This window comes from Xenopus tropicalis, chromosome 2 (genome assembly GCF_000004195.4).
Source record: "Xenopus tropicalis strain Nigerian chromosome 2, UCB_Xtro_10.0, whole genome shotgun sequence".
Taxonomy (NCBI): Eukaryota; Metazoa; Chordata; class Amphibia; order Anura; family Pipidae; genus Xenopus; species Xenopus tropicalis.
In genome coordinates, this window is record NC_030678.2 from 89109945 (window position 1) to 89131388 (window position 21444).

General features: G+C 40.0%; 2 protein-coding genes across 2 annotated transcripts; both read left to right on the top strand.

Annotated features, from left to right (window-relative positions):
• The first annotated feature begins 1243 nt into the window (after positions 1-1243).
• gjb4 (gap junction protein beta 4) lies at positions 1244-7902 on the top strand. The gene is made up of 2 exons (XM_018091588.2): positions 1244-3039; positions 6327-7902. Exon 2 carries the CDS (start codon positions 6349-6351, stop codon positions 7150-7152), a length of 804 nt encoding a protein of 267 aa, XP_017947077.1. The 5' UTR covers positions 1244-3039; positions 6327-6348; the 3' UTR covers positions 7153-7902.
• A 6131-nt stretch (positions 7903-14033) lies between these two features.
• LOC101734565 (gap junction beta-5 protein) lies at positions 14034-19018 on the top strand. The gene is made up of 2 exons (XM_004911610.4): positions 14034-14187; positions 16225-19018. Exon 2 carries the CDS (start codon positions 16232-16234, stop codon positions 17036-17038), a length of 807 nt encoding a protein of 268 aa, XP_004911667.1. The 5' UTR covers positions 14034-14187; positions 16225-16231; the 3' UTR covers positions 17039-19018.
• The last annotated feature ends 2426 nt before the right edge of the window (positions 19019-21444 follow it).

Here is a 21444-nt window from a genome sequence, read left to right on the forward strand (position 1 = left end):
GATGCTGCACCCTGGGGTAGGACCCTAGAACCCCAAGCATATTAAATAAGGGGGAAATTGACACTCCAGGTACATTATACCAGAGGCAGTGCAAATTTAGGGTTAGGATGCATATAGAGTGAATGAGCCATAATTTCAATTATAATAACCCCTTTAAAAAAATACAGGATAAATCAATGTTAACAATAATGGCATCAGAATATATAATAATAAAGTGTTAATTTGACATATAATACCCTCAACAAAACAATGACAACTATGAGTAACAAGAAATGTTAGCTCTTTCTTATCTGTCCCATATCTGCAGTCACTTCAGTCTGTAAAATCAAGACATTTGGGAGGTACCCTAACAAGTGCAGGTAGGAGATCTTTCTATAATCTATAATATTATATTTTACCGTACTTGCTAGACATTATACTTGGTTTTCAGGAAAAACGGCTTTATATTTTGATGATACTGCATTTTAAATAAAATTAATATGTTCAGCAGTTTTGGTATGTAGGAACTGCAGCTAATGCTATACATTCACCAAGTGCATCCATTGTGTTGTAGTTTGTGTAGTGCGGAACAAGCTAAGTCAGTATTTTCAAACCTTTGTCCAGAAAAGGACTCCCTAGGAATATTTTTTTCTGCCCTGTAGTATACAATAAGAGAGATCTAATTTATACACTGCTGTAGTGCCAGGTGTTGAGGAATGTTAGCCCTGGAGCAGCAGGGTCGGAGGAGGGCTGCATGACCCAGCCCAGCATCACGAGTGGGGGATAGAGCAGATTGATGGAAAAGGGGGAGAGAAAGAAGGCGGGGTGGAGAAGGGTATATAGGAGTGCAGAGAGGGCTGGCTATCCGCCATTTTGTGGAAGAAGCAGCAGAGGAAAGGTCCCCACCCACCCTCCCTTAGTGGGGGTTAGCTTGGAGGTTTGGTTTGTTACTTAGTCGGCACATATGTGGCCATGGAGGGCTTAGGGGTACACGGGTTTAGTTAAAAAAAAAAAATGGGGGTAAAGTGGCACAGACGAACAGCGTCATGGTAGTTGTCACAGCTTTGGCGGGTCCTTGTCAGTCTGCCGGGGGGTAAGCTTGTTCTGGTATGCCAGATCAGGTATATATATTGGATGGTTTAACCCCTAAGGTGGGTGACCATTGGTGGAAGGAATACGAAAGGTGCGCTATAAAGCGCTGGGTGGGTACTGATATGGCTAAATAGAAAAGGGGACCGGATAGGTCCCGGATTGGTGGCGGGTATCCTCCGAGCTAGGGATTGGGCGGCTGGAGGATAACACGGCTCAGGATGGTTATGGAAGGGCAGGCTGGCAAGGGGCTCGGGGTCAGTAATTTTGGTTATGTTTGGTAATGTTTTGCACTTATTATATCAATGTACTGTTTATGTTTATACATGTTACCAAATTTTGTATCGTATGTTATACATTTTGCACTGTTGTATTTTCAATAAAGCTGTGGCCATTATCATTCCAACAATGATATCGTCACGCAGTTTTTATTGGTAAGTGAGGTGAGCGAGTGTAGGTTGATGCGTGGGTCATGCACTTTCAGTAAAGTGTGTCTTTTTACACCATATTGAAATGAATTCACCATTAAAACATGCATAACTGCGCATTTATAATTTTGCACATTTTGTTACAAATAAAACTTGTGTAAAAAATGTGGTTTGGGTTTTTCTTTTTCAGTACAAGTAAAGTACAGTACAGTACAATTCTGCCTTTAGGGGAATTTTTCACATACCTCTGTATTCTGACAACTGTTTTGTTGGCTTTAATTTTACCTTTTCTTGTACAGTAATGAGGAAAATTAGCAAGCGATTACTGTACAGGGCTGCGTATATAAGTAGCACTTTATAAATAAAGATATATATATACACTTATACACAGTAATGTTGGTAATGCTTTATGGCAGAGCTTTATGGCAGAGCAGTCAGTGAATGTACTGTTATGCATTTTACTGTTTGGATTAATACTGCAGCAAAATTGGAACTGAAAGGGGATGTAAACATTAACATTCAGGAGAACTGTAGCTCCACCGTGGACCTCAGCTCTCAGCATTCTCCAGGATTTTATCAGAGATTAAAACATTACAGCAGCTGCAGCCCAACAACCATACAGTACATATGGATTTTCAAACCAACAACAATAGTGATGGATTCTGCAAATAACACTGTATTTCACACCTCTTTTTAGAAGTCCCACAGGGCCTGTGGCTCAGTTTATATAGGAGAATCCTCCAGTGATAACCCTACCCACTGCTTTCACACTTGAGTCTCTCTTCTTGGTTATATATTATAAGCATTAAACCATTATTTTCTAGATCTCAGTACCTAAAAAGCACTCTTTATTGGTTACAGTTTAATATTGGCAAGGAAAACTGCAAGGTATATTAATAGATAGCAGCAAGACTGATGTAGAGCAGCACTGGGAGGACACCCCCCTGGGGTGAGTGGGCCTGGGTCAGTAGGGACCATGGAGGCCAGGGCCTGTTTCCCGGTGATCCACCAGCGCAGTCCGACCCTGGCTGCCCTAGGCAGTGAATTATTCCCTTATTATCTATAATTAACTTTTGGCAGGCTTAGCTTAGAGATCTAATCAGTTTATGTTCCATTTAATATTTTCCGTTTGACTAATAGATAAGTACAATATGCATTGGGTTACTTTAGCCAGACACCGTACACCAAGGTAGCAAAAGAATACCCTAAACTTGCTATATGATATCTGGCTGTTTATCTTTATTAGCTTTTGATGTTTGCACAGTATACATAAAGGGGCCATTAATACATAAATGTTTAGCACTACATTATTTTGTGTCACATAAAAAATGTTTTCCGTAACAATGGTATTATTTTCAAAGGAAGATACCGGCATCTTCCTTTCTCTTCCACTTTTAAATATGGGACACACCCAGATATGATATTTGAGTCAGTATGAGACCTGAGAAGCAAGAGGAATGCCTGAATTGCAGAGCTATGAGCTGTGATCGTGGAGAAGTCGTAAATCTAAACCCAGGTCTTCCAGTAACTGACCATCAGATTGGTAAGTGGCTTTAGAACCTTCCTTACCCTCTATTTAATAACGTCAAAACCTCTTTGGCTTTCAATTTAGTTGACAGTAGATATATGAAGTGTAATGTGATGCCCTGTCACACTGTGACAGAGGTTTGCTATGGGCGTATTTTCAGTCGACCCCTCTTATCATAAGAGTATATTCTGTACACAGTTTAGAAGTCTATCATATTCATATCATATTAAAGCTTTTTTGTGTAATAATACAGTTGTATAACATTTTGTTTGTGGTAAATTAGAAATGATATACCTGGTTTCAGCTGCTGTCCTAAACATTACTCAGTATGTCTGTGTGCTTATGTATTCATACATTGTAGTACTGTTTGTTTACAATGTCTTTTTCAACAGCTGTGGGGCTAATAGACAAGTTCGATATTAGCATTATGACTGACTAGTTGTAGCAAGCTGAAACAGATGTTATTGTTTCATCTAAAGACTGTACGCATTACAATATCTAGAAAGTGTGGTTAGCCCCATAAAACAAAATTAAGAAAATGTTAGCCTGCAACTTTTTTGTTTGAGTTGTATAAACCTTATCATTCTCATTTAATTACTGTAGTAACAATCAACATTTATTAAAATCTTGTTTTTCTTCAAAATGATATAGCAGATGGTTTGATTAATTAAATTTTGAAGAAAGATTGTTTGTTATACTTAAGTTTTATATACTGAGCTATCACATTCCAGCAATCACAGTGTAACTACAACAATTGCAGCAAAATAAATTATAGCATCCTTAGTCATTCTGATTCACAAGAATGCTGGGGAGGGGTGCCAGAGACTGACGAACAACAACGACACAACAAGGCTGGGAGAAAGTATTGGATTGGATAAAGACTCGGAGAGAAGGGATATACCGTATATACTCGAGTATAGGATTCGAAGATTGAACAAGTTTGATGTGCTCAATCCCCCCCCCCCCCGTGGACAAACGTGCGTGCAGGAAGTCGCGGGAGGGGGGAGCTGCAGGAAGTCGTTGGGGGGGAGCTGGAGGAAGCCGCAGGGGAACCTGAGGAAGTCGCAGGGGGGAACCGGAGGGAGCCGCAGGGGAACTTGAGGAAGTCGGGGGGGGGGAGCCGCAGGGGAACCGGAGGAAGTTGCTGGGGGAGGGGAGCCACGGGGGGGGAGCTGGAGGGAGCCGCAGTGGGGGGAGCTGGAGGGAGCTGCAGGGAAACCGGAGGAAGTCGCTGGGGGGGAGGGAGCCGCAGGGAGGGGAGCTGGAGGGAGCCACAGGGGAACTGGAGGAAGTCGCTGGGGGGGAGCCGGGGGGAGCCGCAGGGGAACCGGAGGAAGTCGCTGGGGGAGGGGAGCGACAGGGGGGGCAGTTGGATGGAGGGAGCCGCAGGGGGGGGGAGCTGGAGAGAGCTGCAGGGGAACCGGAGGAAGTCGCTGGGGGGGAGGGAGCCACAGGGACGGGAGCTGGAGGGAGCCGCAGGGGACCTGGAGGAAGTCGCTGGGGGGGGAGCTGGAGGGAGCGGCACGGGAAACGCATGCACGCCTGTCCATGGGGGGGGGGCGCACAACAAGCTTGTGCTGCAGACCAGGTCCTTATCCTTGTACTAAAACAGATATACGTGTCCTTGTTTCTTTGCAATGGATGCTTGTGTTGTATCTAGTAAACAGGATCCATGCATCACATAAAATTGGTTGCATTCTTGGGTGCTGGTTGTAGTTTCAAAATATATGCGGCTGCATTTGCCACCCTAGGCTTATACTTGAGTCAATAAGTTTTTCCAGTGTTCTTAGGTAAAATTAGGTACCTCGGCTTATATTCGAGTATATACAGTAATTCTTGTTGGAACCCACCAAGTGAGAAGCTAGCAGGGGATAAAAGTGCAAATAATATAAAATAATATAAAACAGGATACCATTATGTTACCTGAGCAGCTTTTGCCCTCCCTGGTCAGGGGGGAAGCAATGGATTGGGTAACAACAGGTTAGGACAAGGCTAGGAATAAAATACAAGAATCGGTTAAATCTTGACATAAATCACACAAGGAAGGAAATAGCAGGGGATAAAACCAAAGCAAAATAGAATACCATCATGTTACCTGAGCCACTTCTGCTGATCCTTCCCATGTAATGGTAATGGGGGGAAATAACAATGGTAGGTTGGTAAGGTAGTCAGTAACAGCAGCAGTTGGAGCTCCCTAGGGGAGAGAGAATTAGCCTCTGATAGATTTTCAATGGTTAGTGCATGGTGGCAATCTGGCCTGCACCATCTTTAGCTGGGAGTGAAAAATCCAGAAGAATCCCAAGAATGATGGCAGACTGACCCCTTCTTGCAGTTTCAACCTTCAGTTTTTAAATGAGATAATATAATAAAAAAAAAAATATATATATATATATATATATATATACTGTATATATCAGTTATAAACGAGCTGTGGTTTTGTACATTCAAGAATGAAGTGGTCATTTAAAGAGAGGGAAGGGAACATGTTAAACTTGAAATTGATTAGACATGTAAGTTATAGAGTGCTGGTCGGTGCAGAACATAGCAGGGCCTTATACTTCATGCATGTCTGCCTGCAGCCACAGGACTGCACCTTGCATTGGATTCACTTTGTCTTTGCATTATAATTTTGCTATAAATTTATTTGTCCGATGCTTTTATATCAGCTATGTGATCCCCCAAGTTCCTCTATGAGGGGGCTGCCATATTTGTGCAGTAGGAATCTGTTAGCATTAGAAGCTATAACTGACAGGTTGAAAAGGGACAGTCAGGTGGGCAAAACAGTCAGGTTTAGGAACTTCAAGTAACAATTACTTACATAAGCAGCCCTATTAGTGAAAAATGGTCAACATGACCTATAGGTAAAGTTTTATGTATATTAATATTTTGAATCCTCCAAATTCACTTTGAATTGTGATATGTAAGTCAGTACCTAAGCTACAAAAGGAACTAGGGCTCATTCATTTTAGCATGTAGTACCGTATGTATAATATAGCATTGCTATACCACAGTATTAAAAAACCTTTATCCTGGGCAATAGAAGTACTACATATCTACAATTTAAAATTTTTTAGTAATTATAGATATCATTTTTTTAACTTGCAAGGCCTTGGCTTACAGTGTTATTCCCACAAATAATAACTAAATAATAACATCTGTGTTGCTGTTATAAACATATCTGTATGGTCTGTGATTCAGTAGCTTACAACATACAAGGCCACAATATTTTCAGCAGTTTGTTTTTTGTCCTTGATTCTATTATAAGTAAGATGTCTCTACCTCTATATTTCATTTATTAATAGGTTTGTCTGGAGAAGAGCAGCCATGAACTGGGGTGTGTATGAAGCACTTATTACAGGTGTAAATAAGTACTCTACAGAGTTTGGACGTCTTTGGCTTTCTATTGTCTTTATTTTTCGGTTTCTGGTGTACGCACTCACAGCAGGTCGGGTTTGGGGCGATGACCAGAAAGAATTTGTCTGTAACACCCGTCAGCCAGGATGTACCAATGTTTGCTTCGACTACTACTTCCCTGTATCCCATGTCCGCCTCTGGGCTCTTCAGTTGATTTTTGTAACATGTCCATCCCTCATAGTTGTTATGCATGTGGCTTACAGGGAGAACCGAGAACAAAAGAGAAGGGAAAAATTAGGAAAGGACTGTGAAAAAATTTACATGGATACTACAAAGAAGAGAGGAGGACTGTGGTGGACCTACCTCATCAGTCTTTTTTTCAAGGCCGCAGTGGACTCAGTATTTATCTACGTTTTTTATCGGCTCTATGAAAATTTCTTTCTGTCTCGTTTAGTGAAATGCTCTCTTAATCCTTGCCCTAACATTGTGGATTGCTATATATCTAGGCCTTCAGAGAAAAACATCTTCACTCTCTTCATGATCATCACCTCTGCTGTTTGCATTCTCTTGAACCTAGTTGAGGCTACCTATCTGATTGGCAAGAAGTGCAAGGAAACAATACATAAAGGGAATAATATGACTCTTCAAGAGAGAATTGTGAAAAGTGGCCATAAAGACCAAGAAAACAAAACTTGCAAAGAGCAAATTAAGGTTGGAATACATTGTAAGACCTCAAATATCACTAAAATAAAAGTAGACAATATTTCAAAGTAATGCACTTTTGTAGTTAGGTGGTTATACAAAGAAAATAAAAATTCTACAATGCACACAGGGCATTTTACTAGATAATCCCAATACATTTTAAATCATTATATTATTTATAAATGTATCTCCATCTGTGTTTTATAAATAACATGCATAAATATATTGTCCAGAGTAAATTAATTTAGCAATATATTTAGTTGCATAGCGCATCCTTGTACAATACGATGCACATATTTCAGGCTTGGATGGGGTGCTCAGCTCCTTTGGTCTGTGGATTCTGGCAAATGCTAGAGGGGCTGCTCTAAAATGCCATAAACAGTCCCTATTTATTGGGGTTGTGGGGGGAATCCCAGTCCGGACCTGGCTGCATATCTGCTGTATAGACTACTTATACATTCTGACTAACTGCAAGTGTGATGTTTTTAGGATGTATAAAGGCTTGTATTGCATCATAACAGGAGAAACTGCAGCTATGAGGATTTGTGAAATATAACTTTTGTTGTTGGCATAATGTATTGTAATGCAAACTTACATTGGCTATGTTGTATGGGTAGTTTTAAATATAAACTCATATTATTCATTATATCTCCTGAGTACTCACCACGAGTTATAGAAAAAAGCAAGAACCACCAACAGTGGGAGTTATTATCAAACACTATTATCAAAATAACTTTGCTAGAGAATTGTACACTTACAAGTTTTCTATATTTCTGTCATTACAAAAATGTATATTTTTTTAATAAAAATAGCTGAAACTACTGGCTATTGTATTTTTTTGAGTGAGGGGTTTTTACTTCTGCTGTGTGGGATTGGTTAAGCATTCACAGTAACATCACTAGAGATTCCCCACATTCCACCCACCCTCCTCCACCTTTTCAATAAAAGAACAAACCCACAAGCCTTTTTATGCTCCCAATGTATATGCGGCACAAAGCAGAGGAGAGTGTATGCAAGGACCAAGAATAAAGTTTGAATGCTGCACACTGGAGTGTATGCTCAAACAAGAATAGAAGTTTAGATATTTCTAGGGCCAGTGAAGTTAGGTGTAGGTAGCATGGCAACAGTTTTTTATTAGAAGGTATATCTGCCATGCAAATGTGGCAGGAGCTAATAACAGTTAAGCAGTGTCAATTAACAAATCATCTAAACCAGGGCTGTCCAACTGGAGGCCCACAAGCCAGATGTGGCCCTCCAAAGGATCTTATGATCACCAGCCTGCTCATAGACTCCAAAGGCTTGAATGTATTGCATCACAATTTTCATTTAATTTAGCCCTCGAACATGCTATATGAGAAATAATCAGTCCACTACATGTAATAAGTTGGGCAACACTAATCTAAACAAAACTGCAAATGAAAAAATAGCACTGAAGCATTAATATAACGTACATGCATACACAGCAAGGTAAAAACTAGGGATAGATATAAGAGGGATCTACCTTGGTCACAACCATGTTGGGGAAAGAGGTGATGCAATTCTTAAAAATTTGTGTATTGGAAGATCATAGGTTACCGTTGAGGTGCAAATTTACCAAGTCTTGGTAAATGAGTTCCAGTGAGGTGTCCATTATTCAAACTTGAGCAGAGAGTGGAGGCCCATTCTACCCAACAGAACAGTGCACGTTTTTTAAAGAAGACAAGCTCTGATTGTGGTAGGATGTAAGCTATTCGAGTGACTGGGCACCCCAACAGTTGCTTTATGTTTCCCTCCTTTTAATAAATGTTAATATGCATAAAGAAAAAATTATTCCTACCTTTTAAATGATTTAAAATTTACACACTGTTATACATTTAATTTAATTGCCTAATAAGTATATGGAGAATATTAAAGTTATTATACTATAGCTTGCATAATTGAAAAGAATTCCCTAGAAACACACAGAAATAAAAAAGGTATGTCGGCAGTAGTGATGGGCGAAATGTTTCACCAGGCATGGATTTGCGGCGAATTTCCGTGTTTTGCCATTGGCGGATTGTTTAGCGAAATGGATGAAAAAGTTTGCCGCAGAAAAATTCACTGTGCATCAAAAAAGAATAGTCGCGGGTGACAAAAGAATAGCCGCGGGCGACAAAAGAATAGTTGCGGGTGACAATTTTTTTTGACGCGCAACATTTTTGCCGTTTTGAAAATCTTTTGAAAGATTCGCGAATTTTTCGGTGAAGCAAAACGGGACAGATTCGCTCATCACTAGTCGGCAGTAAATCTAAACTACAGATATCAACTTTACACAAGTCTTTCTACAAAATACTCTATTTTACAATGTTTAGTACAGGTATAGGACCCATTATCCAGAATGATCGGGACCAAGGGTATTCCGGATAAGGGGTCTTTCCGTAATTTGGATCTCAATACCTTAAGTCTACTAAAAAATCAATAAAACATTAATTAAACCCAATAGGACTGTTTTGCATCCAATAAGGATTAATTATATCTTAGTTGGAATCAATTACAAGGTTCTGTTTTATTTCTACATAGAAAAAGGAAATCGGTATTAAAATTCTGAATTATTTGATTAAAATGGAGTCTATGGGAGACGGGCATTCTGTAATTCGGAGCTTTCTGGATAACGGGTTTCCGGATAAGGGGTCCGATACCTGTACCTGTATATCAGAAATCCCAGATTCATTGGATGAATACCTACAATCCAAACTCTGCCCCCACTGAAAATAATGGCCTTGGTAAAGCTGAGATAAGCTTTCCAAGAACGTGTGGGAATATTCCATCAGGTCCTTGAACTCTAATTTTGTCAAAATGTTTGTGATGCCATCTGTGAGGCATACGGCACTTTACATTTTATAAAAACACATCACGTCATGAAGCAATTAAACAAACAAGGGTTTAATCTAAGTTTGGAATGGGAGTTGCAAGAAGTTATATAAAGGGTTTAAGAAAATAACAGGCTGTGTGATTAAGACTGGATTTAATGCTGATTTTATGTGAAAGTTTTAGTGAGAGACAAATCCTAAGCATACTGTTGTGGTACATTTGGAATAAGGTAGCATTATTCATTCTAATTTTACATTTTGGGAATGGTTTTACATTTTGTAAGACCTCTTTCCTATTTGATACAGTCTATATTGACCTGTATAATACGGCATAGCTCCCAACTGTCCCGATTTTCGTGGGACAGTCCCTCATTTGACAGCTCAACCCGCAGCCCCAGATTCTTACTGAAAAGTCCCTTATTTCCCTTTGATCTCCTGAACTGAACACTAAAAAAATACAAATTTTATTAAAAAGTAGGTTTTGGCAGAGAACCCAGAAAGTTAAACAAGCTTCACCTGCATTTAGTTACAAATGTTTCTCAAACTTAATTAAAAAGTAACTTTTGGCAGAGAAAACAGAAATCTTAACAAGCTTCACCTGCACACAAACATAGTTTCTCATATTTAATTAAATAAGTAGATTTTGGCAGAGCCCAGAAAGGCAAAAAGCCCCCCTGCACCGAGATAAAATTGTAACTAATAAGCTAAACAGGTCTCTTGGGGGTACCGAGACATGCAGCTTAAGGCTAATGCCTGACGTGGCGTAGGGCAGATATTTTCGGCAAGCGTAAAAGAGCTTGCTGAAAATTCTGCCTACGCCTCTTACATGTGCCTGAACCCGAATGAATGAGATACGCTTTTGCGTATTTTATGCGTATTTCGGCACCACGTGCCTGCACCCGAGCGTATTCCATTCATTCGGGTGCAGGCACATGTAGAAGGCGTAGGGTGGAATTTTCAGTAAGCGTTTTTCCGCTTGCCTAAAATATCCGCCCTACACCTCGTCTGGCATTAACCTAAAGGGCAATTTCAGTTTTTTTAAAAAAAACTGTAATAACACATAAAAAAAGACCCCAAAACCCCCAGAAATGTGTTCAAACTTTAAATAACCTGCCAAATTTTGTCAAATGGTAGTGGTACTTAGGTGGTGCGGTCCCAAAAAATGGGCGTGGTCAAGAAATATCATTGCGCAGCACGCAGCATTTCATTTTGTCCTCTCTCCATTTTCAAAATGTTGGGAGGTATAATACAGTACACTGCAGAAACAGGCGATAAATTGCTCTGGCATGCTATAAACATTCCCAACATCAATAATGCAGCATCTATAATCAATGCTGTATTTAGATATGGTGACATCCTAGGCACTGGATCTAAGAATGCCTCTCCCTCCCACGTTCACCTGTTCACACCTCAGACTCAGACTGTAGGAGCAGCACCAGCATTGTGTCACTGCATGTACTGCCTGCCCTATGCTGCCTGTGTGTGCCATACTCTGCCTGCCCTATGCTACCTGTGCGTGCCATACTCTGCCTGCCCTACCCTGCCTTTGTGTGCCATATTCTGCCTGCCCTATGCTCCCTCTGTGTGCCATACTGCACCTGCTCTATGCTACCTGTGTGTTTCATACTCTGCCTGCCCTGTGCTGCCTGCGTGTGCCATACTCCGTCTGCCCTATGCTGCCGGTGTGTGCCATACTCTGCCTGCCATACCTTGCCTGTGTGTGCCATACTCTGCCTGCCCTACCCTGCCATTGTGTGCCATATTCTGCCTGCCCTATGCTCCCTCTGTGTGCCATACTGCACCTGCTCTATGCTACCTGTGTGTTTCATACTCTGCCTGCCCTATGCTGCCTGTGTGCCATTCTCTGCCTGCCCTATGCTGCCTGTGTGCTATATTCTGCCTGCCCTATGCTGCCTGTGTGCCATATTCTGCCTGCCCTATGCTGTCTGTGTGTACCATACTCTGCCTGCCCAGTGCTGTCTGGGTGCCATATTCTGCCTGCCCTATGCTGTCTGTGTGTGCCATATTCTGCCTGCCCTATGCTGTCTGTGTGTGCCATACTCTGCCTGCCCTATTTAACCCTGCCTTTGTGTGCCATACTCTAGCTGCTTTATGCTGCCTGTGTGCCATACTCTGCCATCCTTATGCTGCCTGTGTGCCATACTTTGCCTGCCCTACCCTGCCTGTGTGTGCCATACTCTGCCTCCCTACCCTGCATGTGTGTGCCATACTCTGCCTAACCTGTGCTGCCTGTGGGTGGTGAACCTGGCAGGGGTTTGTTCTGGAAGTTTGTTAGCATTTGGAAATAGTCATTATATGGTCCCTAAGGTGTGTAATTATATGCTGTGGGTTGCTGTACACAGGGGAGGAAGAGGCATATAGATTTAAGGGTATGTGTTAATATGACCTAATAAACTTCTTTCACATATGAATGAAGGGTGATATCCCTGCAGTGAGCACCAACCATTTAGGTTTTTGCTGCACTACAACCATTAATGTGGGTATGGTCTTAAAAGCTCTTGTGATAACATGGGTGTGATTAGAAGTAGGTGCAATTTCAAAAAGGGGAGTGGTCAAAACTGGTTTCCACCCTTGGTACCACAGAAGTTGGACAGCACTGGACTATAGGTGCTAAATTCCACCAGTGCATTAATCCATAGCAACCAACTTCATATTCTACTGAGTGGCTAAAGCAGAGGCAATCCTGATGTTTGCCCTTATATATTCATAATGGTTTAATCTAAAATCCATCTACTCTACAATCTGTAAGGTTGGACTGATTGTTAGGGCTCCATTTCCCACATGCAGATATATTTCCTAATACTTCTTCAGCATCTCCTTAGCTGAGAGATGCAGGAAATCTTGTAGTTTATTTTGTTGATTCCAAATATTTTTAACAGAGTGCCTTGGGCAAAAAGATAGCTGTATTTTTAAAAACGAAAAAATACTGGTAGCATTGAAAAGTGCTACATAGTGACAAGCTATTAACTACAGTGAACAATAAAGTAAAAATAAGCTTGAATTAGAAGTAGCTATGAATTAGACATTCTGTAACATACTAAAAGATAACTCAAAGCTAAACTACACTACTAAAAGATAACTCAAATGGTCGAACATGTTTAGAAAAAGGAAAGGGAATATTAGTGATTCGCAAATTTTTTCACCAGGCATGGATTCCGCATTTTGCCATAGGTGAATTTTTTTGCAAAACTGTCAAAAATTTGTCACAACAAAAAATTAGTGGAGAAAAAACACCTATTGTATTTGGAGTGAGAAAGACCCGTGCGTAAGAAAAATTGTTGCCGATTGGCAAAGCAAAACAGATTCGCTCATCACTAGTCAATATTACCATTCAGTGTGGCTTATAATAACTCAGTGTATAATATTACCATTCAGTGTGGCTTAGTACAACCAAGAGATTCATATACTAGGATGACCACCTTCACTGCTGCTTAAAACAGCGACAAAACAGCAACGAATTGCTCATTTTCTCCCCCAGACCAGGGTTTAATTCTTACCACATAACTATCTGCAAGTTTGTATGTTCTCCCTGTGTCTGTGTGGGTCTCCCCCGCGTATTCTGGTTTCTTCCCATGCTTCAAGAACACATTGGCAGGTTAATTGGATCCTCAGGCAATTCTTACCTACTGTGTTTAAATGTGATAGGGCCCTTAGAGTGTTAACACCACTGGGACCGGGAGAGATGTGAATGACAAATAGTCTCTGTAAAATAAGCTCTGCATGATATAGTGATGCTACATAAATAAAGGTTGATGATAATTATAACATTTGGAACATCACAAGTTGGATAACACTGACCTAAATAACAACCATTTGCTACACAGTGCCATAGTATACAGTTTCTAATGTTCCTTGTTTGTGGTGCCCAAACCCCAAATCATCCCTGCTTTTTCTAAACTGCCTGCAGTTGTTTAAATTTTGTGGCTGAAAAACTCCCACTTGAAGCTGTCTACCTTTACTGAAGGGTTAATCCTTTCATGCATAGAGGAATTTGAACACACACCTCTGTCGGCTGCTTTGCTCTTAGATTGGCTAAGAAACTTACAGATCCGGTTTTTTTTTTTTCTTTTAATCTTTTCTTTAGTACGAAAAGCTTTACTGTTTGAAACTTTCGACACTCCCTGTGACTCAGATGCCTGCAATATACCCTACATTTGCAATCCTGCACAATGGAAAATGTTTGTTTCTGACTGAAGTGAATATTCGTAATGCTCTGCAGATAGCATAACCTCCTGGGAGCTAATAGCAACAGATGAGGGTAAGTGCTTTATACGCAGGATGTCATCTATGTGCCCTTTGTTTATCCGTATGTCATTTGTTTAGGAGAATCTTGGCACAGCTACACTCTATACAAACCTGTAGAAATCTGTTTTATTGTAGGCGTCCCATATTAAAAGTGAGTCTTTTAAGATCTCTCATGTTTTAATAAGCCCCAAGGTGAAGTATCACGCTGTACCCTCTGCCATGTAGTCACAGCAAGATACTTGTTTTTTTAACAACACAGTGGTGTTTAATACAAGTTATCATGGCTTTGATGATGTAACAAAAAAACATGGATCTTGACACACTTTACTTTATTAAGGTATTAGTAAAAACAAACATCCAATCTTCTACTGTAAAATCAGCATCAGATAGACATCAGACCCGATTTTCTCTGACCAAATTGTATTTTTCCCCACATACTCTGTATATAAAACCATATAGGACTAGTTTCTGTAACACTATGTACAGGCTATATAAACAACATTTGCATTTTTTGTACGACAATAGTGCATTGAGCAACACTACCTATGCACTGAAATCCCATATTTTCTTTACTCCTTTTAATATGGTTCTTCTTATAGAGTAAATATAGTTCTATAGCTACATAGTCTAAGTAACATGATGGATTTGACATGGGAGCTTGACTTCACTTATTCATCTTTAACACCAAGCAGCAAAGTTAATCATAATTAATCTTCATATTATGGCTGAACCAATTGTAAAGCTTGTATGGTTAGATGGTAAATGGGTAAATATGTCCAAAAGGGGAAAGGGGGTGGTGAAAAATGATGAAGCTGGATTCATTCTGTGGTCATGAAACAGTTCGATCATTGATTGCAGCATGTAGGATTTTTTATTATTATTTATAAATAACTAGCTTACTAAAGAAGGGGTTCCCAAACTGTGGGTCTGGCTCTTTTTTGTAGGGGGTAACGCAGAGAATAGGGTGACAGCTAAATTGTGCTTTATGGTCTTTTTATTTGTGGCTAACAATGACTTTCTGCATCTGTAATATTACTGATATAAAATGGCACGCCAACCACTTAAAGGGAGCTTATACCCCAAATCCCAAAAACCTCTGGACTGATGGGTTCTGCTCTGTGTAATTACCTTAATTACCACAATAATTATTTGTAATTGTAAGTACCTAATTACCATAATAAGCCATTTTTGGGGATTCTGCATGTGGTCATATGCAAAGGGCCTCAGGCCATTTCAGAGCACAAAGTCAAATGGCCTTTGGATCAGTGGCTCCCAGCCAAAAAATCTTTATTGGAGCCAGGCGCATACAGCATCACCTACCCGACCTGCTATCTGCCAACCCACTTGTATTCCCCACCTTGCGGTATGTAAGAGAGCAGCTTGGGAAGGAGGGATTTCTAACAACTATACAGGAAGCATGCCTGCGCATGAATGACATGCAAGGTAAGTGTGGTACGGGGTGCCTCCCCTGCCCCCTTTCTTGGATTTTGCTTTGACTAACACAGTCAATCAGTGCATGATCCAAAGCACTGGCATAACTATAGAGAAAGCAGACTCCTGGGTCACAGGAGTCTGTACAGTGGACTTCCTCTATAGGATCCTGTGCTATCTGTGACGGTCAAAGCAGAATTTAAGAGAGGGTGCAGGGGAGCCACCTAGGCATCCCCTTGCCTGTCCTGTACCCACCTTTACCTTGCACATCATTCATGCGCAGGCAGTAAGGGACAGGGCTGTGCTGCATGTCCTGACACTGCTCTTTGTTTTCAGTGCAGAACACAGGGGCTTCAAGTGCTTCCAGAATGAGCACTAAGGGGCATGCTCAAGAATGACCCCTTTTATCTTTTAGAATTTGTGTGACCAGTGCACACTTACCCCATTCCTTGCTCTGACTGTGCCATTATGACCAAATGAAGCAACCCAATTTTAAGAGCTACCATAGCTATTCCATATGTGTATTGTGGGCTAGTTTTAGTCCTCATATTCATACTAAATATACTGAAATTTTCTGTTACACCATATTGACTACTTTTTTTCTTTTTTTTTTAAACAGGTGCGCCATGAACTGGGCAATCTTTCAAGGTCTCCTCAGTGGTGTGAGCACTTACTCTACTGCCTTTGGCCGCATATGGCTTTCCGTTGTATTCATTTTCAGGCTTATGGTCTATGTGGTTGCAGCTGAAAGGGTTTGGGGTGATGAACAGGGAGAGTTTGACTGCAATACTAAACAACCAGGATGCACCAATGTCTGCTATGATTATTATTTCCCTGTCTCACATATTCGACTTTGGGCTCTCCAGCTCATCCTGGTCACCTGTCCATCCCTTCTTGTCATAATGCACGTTGCTTACCGAGAGGAACGGGAGAGAAAACACAGAGAAAAACAGGGAGAGAATTGCGGCCGACTTTATCTAGACGTAGGAAAAAAGAGAGGAGGCCTGTGGTGGACATATCTATTAAGCCTTCTAGCTAAAGCATCAGTGGATTCAGTTTTCCTCTATGTCTTTCATCGGATCTACAACAACTATTCTCTCCCAAATTTGGTTAAATGCTCCATAAAGCCTTGTCCAAATACTGTTGACTGTTTTATATCAAGGCCCACAGAAAAAAACCTATTTACCCTATTTATGGTTGCCACTACAATACTCTGCATTTTTTTAAATCTTTGTGAGATGATATATCTAATTGCCAAAAGGTGTCGAGAGTGCCTGGGACACAGGAACATAAAATCCAAAACTCGCTCCAACAATGTCTATGCATACATTGAGAAGCAAGAGATTTTCCATGCCAACAACAAGATAAATGAAAAAATGTCTCGGCTAAATCCATCCATTAGATTGACACCGCCACAGACTGAATTAAAATAAGTAAAGGATGTGTTCCAGTCTGAGGACTAAGGTTACATAATCACAGATGTAAAAAATGCTTTGTTTTTAGTCTAGGTGTCTTTTAAAGAACAAATTAAATATGGCTTATGGAGGGGATGGCAGTATACAAATAATAATAGGACAAAACCTAGAATAACACAGAATGCAGTATCTCAAGGTAACAAGGTCAGAAATTTTTCAAGAGAAACAATACCAGCTGGAATAAACTTGCTTCTGTAAGCAACCTGAAAATCATTCATGCAGGAATGTGTACATTATGTATATAGATGGCTATAACTTTTATCAAGGTATTCAAGGAAAAATAAGCTTGAATTTTTAATCACTGCCAAGGGTAATATTGTTATATTTGTCAAGTACAGTTAATATTGTTATAAATTTGTCAAGTACAGTTTAGAGACACTTCAGTTGTCAGCCAGTGACATCACAAAGGTTCTTGGGTCCTTGTACGTGACTTTATGATACCTGATAGGATAAAGTTTAAAGGTTAAACCCATAAAACAAATATCATCTGTAATTGCACTATTTTTGCTGATCTTTGAAATACCTTAATGGTTGACAATACAGCAGTAGACAAAATAGCACTGATCTACAGTCCCTGTACTGTTTCAGGAGATCTGTATAGGTGGGCGACATTGTCCACACTTGGCCTAACTGCCAGCGCTGGATTTCTTATCCGGGCACCCCAAGGATGCCCATATTGGTCCCCTCCCCTCGTGCGTGCGATTGCGCACATGCACAAACATTTAAACTTATATACAGAGGAGTGGGGAGAGGTCCCCATTGCTCCGTATGGGAGCAAAATGTCAAAATTTTGGTGCAGCGAAAATTTGTGCCGCCCTAGGCCAGGGCCTTTGTGGCCTCGCCAGAAATCTGGGCCTGCTAACTGCATTACTGCTAATTATTCTGATTTTTTTCTACCCAGTAGTTAGCTACACACTGGACAAAGTGCAGGAGGTCTGCAGAATAATCAGCCAGATATAAATACTTGGGGATGGGTTAAACTGCCAGATCCTCTGCTGAAGTTCAGAATCTTGAATTTTCCCAGTCCACACCAAACTGAAGCACTGGCTAAGCTAGGCTAGTTTTTCATTTTTGTTTGATAAAACTGCAGTTTAGACTTGAGGAACAAATGTGAGTATACATAGTATACATATGTGAGTGTATAGATATGTCAGAATAAGTATGTGTATATATGTGCACTGAGGTTCGTTTGAAGGGGTTGAACTTGGTGGACTTTGGTCTTTTTTAACACAACTTAAATATATAACTATGCACAATGAGTTGATATGCCAAATCAATAATTTTCCACCGACCATAATGCAGTTCAACCATGAGTCAGATGAACTGACACAAATATGTGCTTTTTGTAGATTAAGTACATTTAATGAACCTAATGGCCATGTCTAATTTCATATGAGCTTTAACATACATTGTTTAAATACCTATAGCTTAACTATAGCTTAGTCCATGGGGCAAGGGACAATAAATTCCTAGAAAATACAGCAATGTTCTTGGAAATCAGAGACAGAACTCATAGATTGCATTTAAACTCAAATGGGGATATTTTACACATACTATTTACCCAACAACTATACCAGTAAAACTGCCTCTATAGAAGAAACCAGTGTAAAGGGTCAGACTGTTACAAGAGAGTTGATATTACTAGCAAAAACATGATGTCATTAAACTGTGTTTCCAATATTTTAATGATAGAATTCATGGCAATACTTACAGACAGCCTGCAGAAAAAGGATGTACAGTAAGTGGTAATAAATGTAATAGATGTAAGTGGTGCAATAAATCCAAAAAACTTGTATCTTTGCATGTTTAATACGGTGATATTGTCATTTACATGCCTTAACATATATTTATATATTTATTTTTTTATATTGAAAACATTTGTTCTGGAAACATTAGACTCTTGTCTTTGTACATAAATAAATGAATCCTTTGAAAGTATATAAGTAAATAAATATGTTAATTTGTTTAACAAACAAATATTTCCTGACAGTTTCCCCATTTAGAAATATGGGGAAAAAAATCAGACTGCTGGGAATCCTATTGTTCAGTCTTTCATAAATCTGCCTTTTATTTCCTCATTTGGCTCATGGGACATAACATTTAGCCTTAAGCCAAATGTCACCTATTCTAATGTACAAAAAGGTATGACAAGTGAGTTTCAGTGAAAAGACTGTGGGCTTTTGCTGGGTTTCAGATGACATGTCTTACATCTAATGCAAACAGAAGAGGGGCACACTCCCATCAGTGATATTAATTTATTCAATAAAAGTTATGTACTTTGAAATTTAGAATCACATTCAGCTCATCAAAATAACAACCCAAGGCATTTAACTTTATGTCCTACTACCTCAGGGGCATATAAGGGTTTACACAATAAAAAGTATTGGAAATTATATCTGCATTTATGATTAGTGAGCAAGTGCATGACGTGAGACTCAGAGCGTGATGTGCATACAACCAGATGCTAAGGGAAGTGACATCAGTATTTGGGATTAGAACTGGAACTCAAATGCACATCACTATAGCTGCCTGCGCTATACGTCACAAAAGGATATCAAGTGCATCACTAGTGGAAGCTATCAATAAAAAAAATAAAGTAAGAGGCATTCTGTTGGCATGGCAACCAGCCCAGGCTTCTTATGGAGAAAAGTGGGTATTGGGTAGAAACCCAATATTGGAAACAGAAACCTAAGCATGGCAGCCATTTTAAAAGGGGAACACTTATTAAATAAAAATAATGAAAAAGAATATAGAAAAAATACATCCAAAGACCAAAAGGCTCATTACTTTAAACATTTAGAAAAGAAAAGTCACCAAAAAGTACAACACTACTGTAATAAATTGTGAGTATATAAGATCTAATGTATACAAATACAAAAGATGGTTAGACCAAAGGGATAAAAAAGTAATAAATAAATAATAAAATCAGACATTTCAATCAGACTCAGTGGTAATAAATTCTTTAATTATGAATCCAATAGATTTCTTTTTGCTGTAACATACCAACTAACATATGTCCCATATGATGTGTGGTGATTTTATTTAATAACCATGACAGTTACACCTTTACAGTCTCCATTATGATCTTCCCAAATATGTATAGAGAAATGGTATGATTTATCTTCTTTCATAACCTTCAGTCCATGTTCCCTAAATTGAGTTTTTAAATCCACAATTTAAGCCATACACAGGGCCAGAATTATGAATAGGCAGAAGAGGCACCTGCCTAGGGCACAATAGTGGGGGGCACCAGGCAGGTACCTCTTCTTTAACCTACTCCCAGTTCTGGATCATTTCCCCCACCGGAACTCCCCTCTCAATTGGCCCTGCAACCTCGCCCCCCATGTGGCCCCCATTTGTGCACTCGCTTGCGCATGCGCACTCGCACACATACACGGGGGCAACCCAGCTGGCTTGGCCCAGCACTGCCCACACATGGGAAGATTTCAGCTGCCAATTCGGTTCCTTTAAACCGACTCAGCAGCTGATTTCCCCATGTATGGGACCTTTCAATAGGCCTCCCCAAAAATTGGCCAGATGTTTATCTGACAAGCTTGTATTTTCTTTGGATCAGGGGACCTTGAAATTACAGGTAATTGCAAGACTCTTTCTAACAGTGTAACCCCTGGCACTTAGGGCCCTGTGAATACAAAAAAATCGTATTTTTTCTAAGATTTCATACCTTGATTTTTTTCGCTAATTTGCGCAACTTCGTGCTGTGCGTCAAAAATTTACGCGCCAAGAATGGTATTGTCGCAACGAGTATGAAAATTTCGGATTCATTCAAGTTTCGGTATCGTGACTTTCCTTGGGCCAGGTTGGAGCTGCACAGTGCCATTGATTCCTATGGGAGGCTTCCAAAATCATGCATTGAAGGATCAAAATCAGAAAGTTTTTCCCGCCGTTTATGATCGTTGGGATACGAAAATTTTGTGACTTTCAGATCACCAATATGGTAGTATCGTAACTAATATGATTTTTTCGTAAGCATTTTCATGATATTTGCACTCATCAGAAATTATTGTATCCAATCCGAATTGTACACATTTCGGGATTCAAACTCGTACTTTGATGAATCAGCCCCTTAGCCTTGGCCAGTATTAGAAAGAAGTGTCTGCTTCTGTACTTCTCCTGCACACAACAATAAACTGTTCTCTTAAAGCAACATCAATGTCTCTGTCTCTGAGAGGTCCAGTGAAAACTCCACAGAATAGGTCATCCAGGATGTCCTATACTGGACAGGAGGATAAAGCAGAGGGTTGAGAATAAATCCAAGTATAGTCTACAAGTGCATACAGCTGACAAGTGAAGTCAAAGATGAGATTACATTTCCAAGAATAACATTTTAAATGGTGGAGTGAATT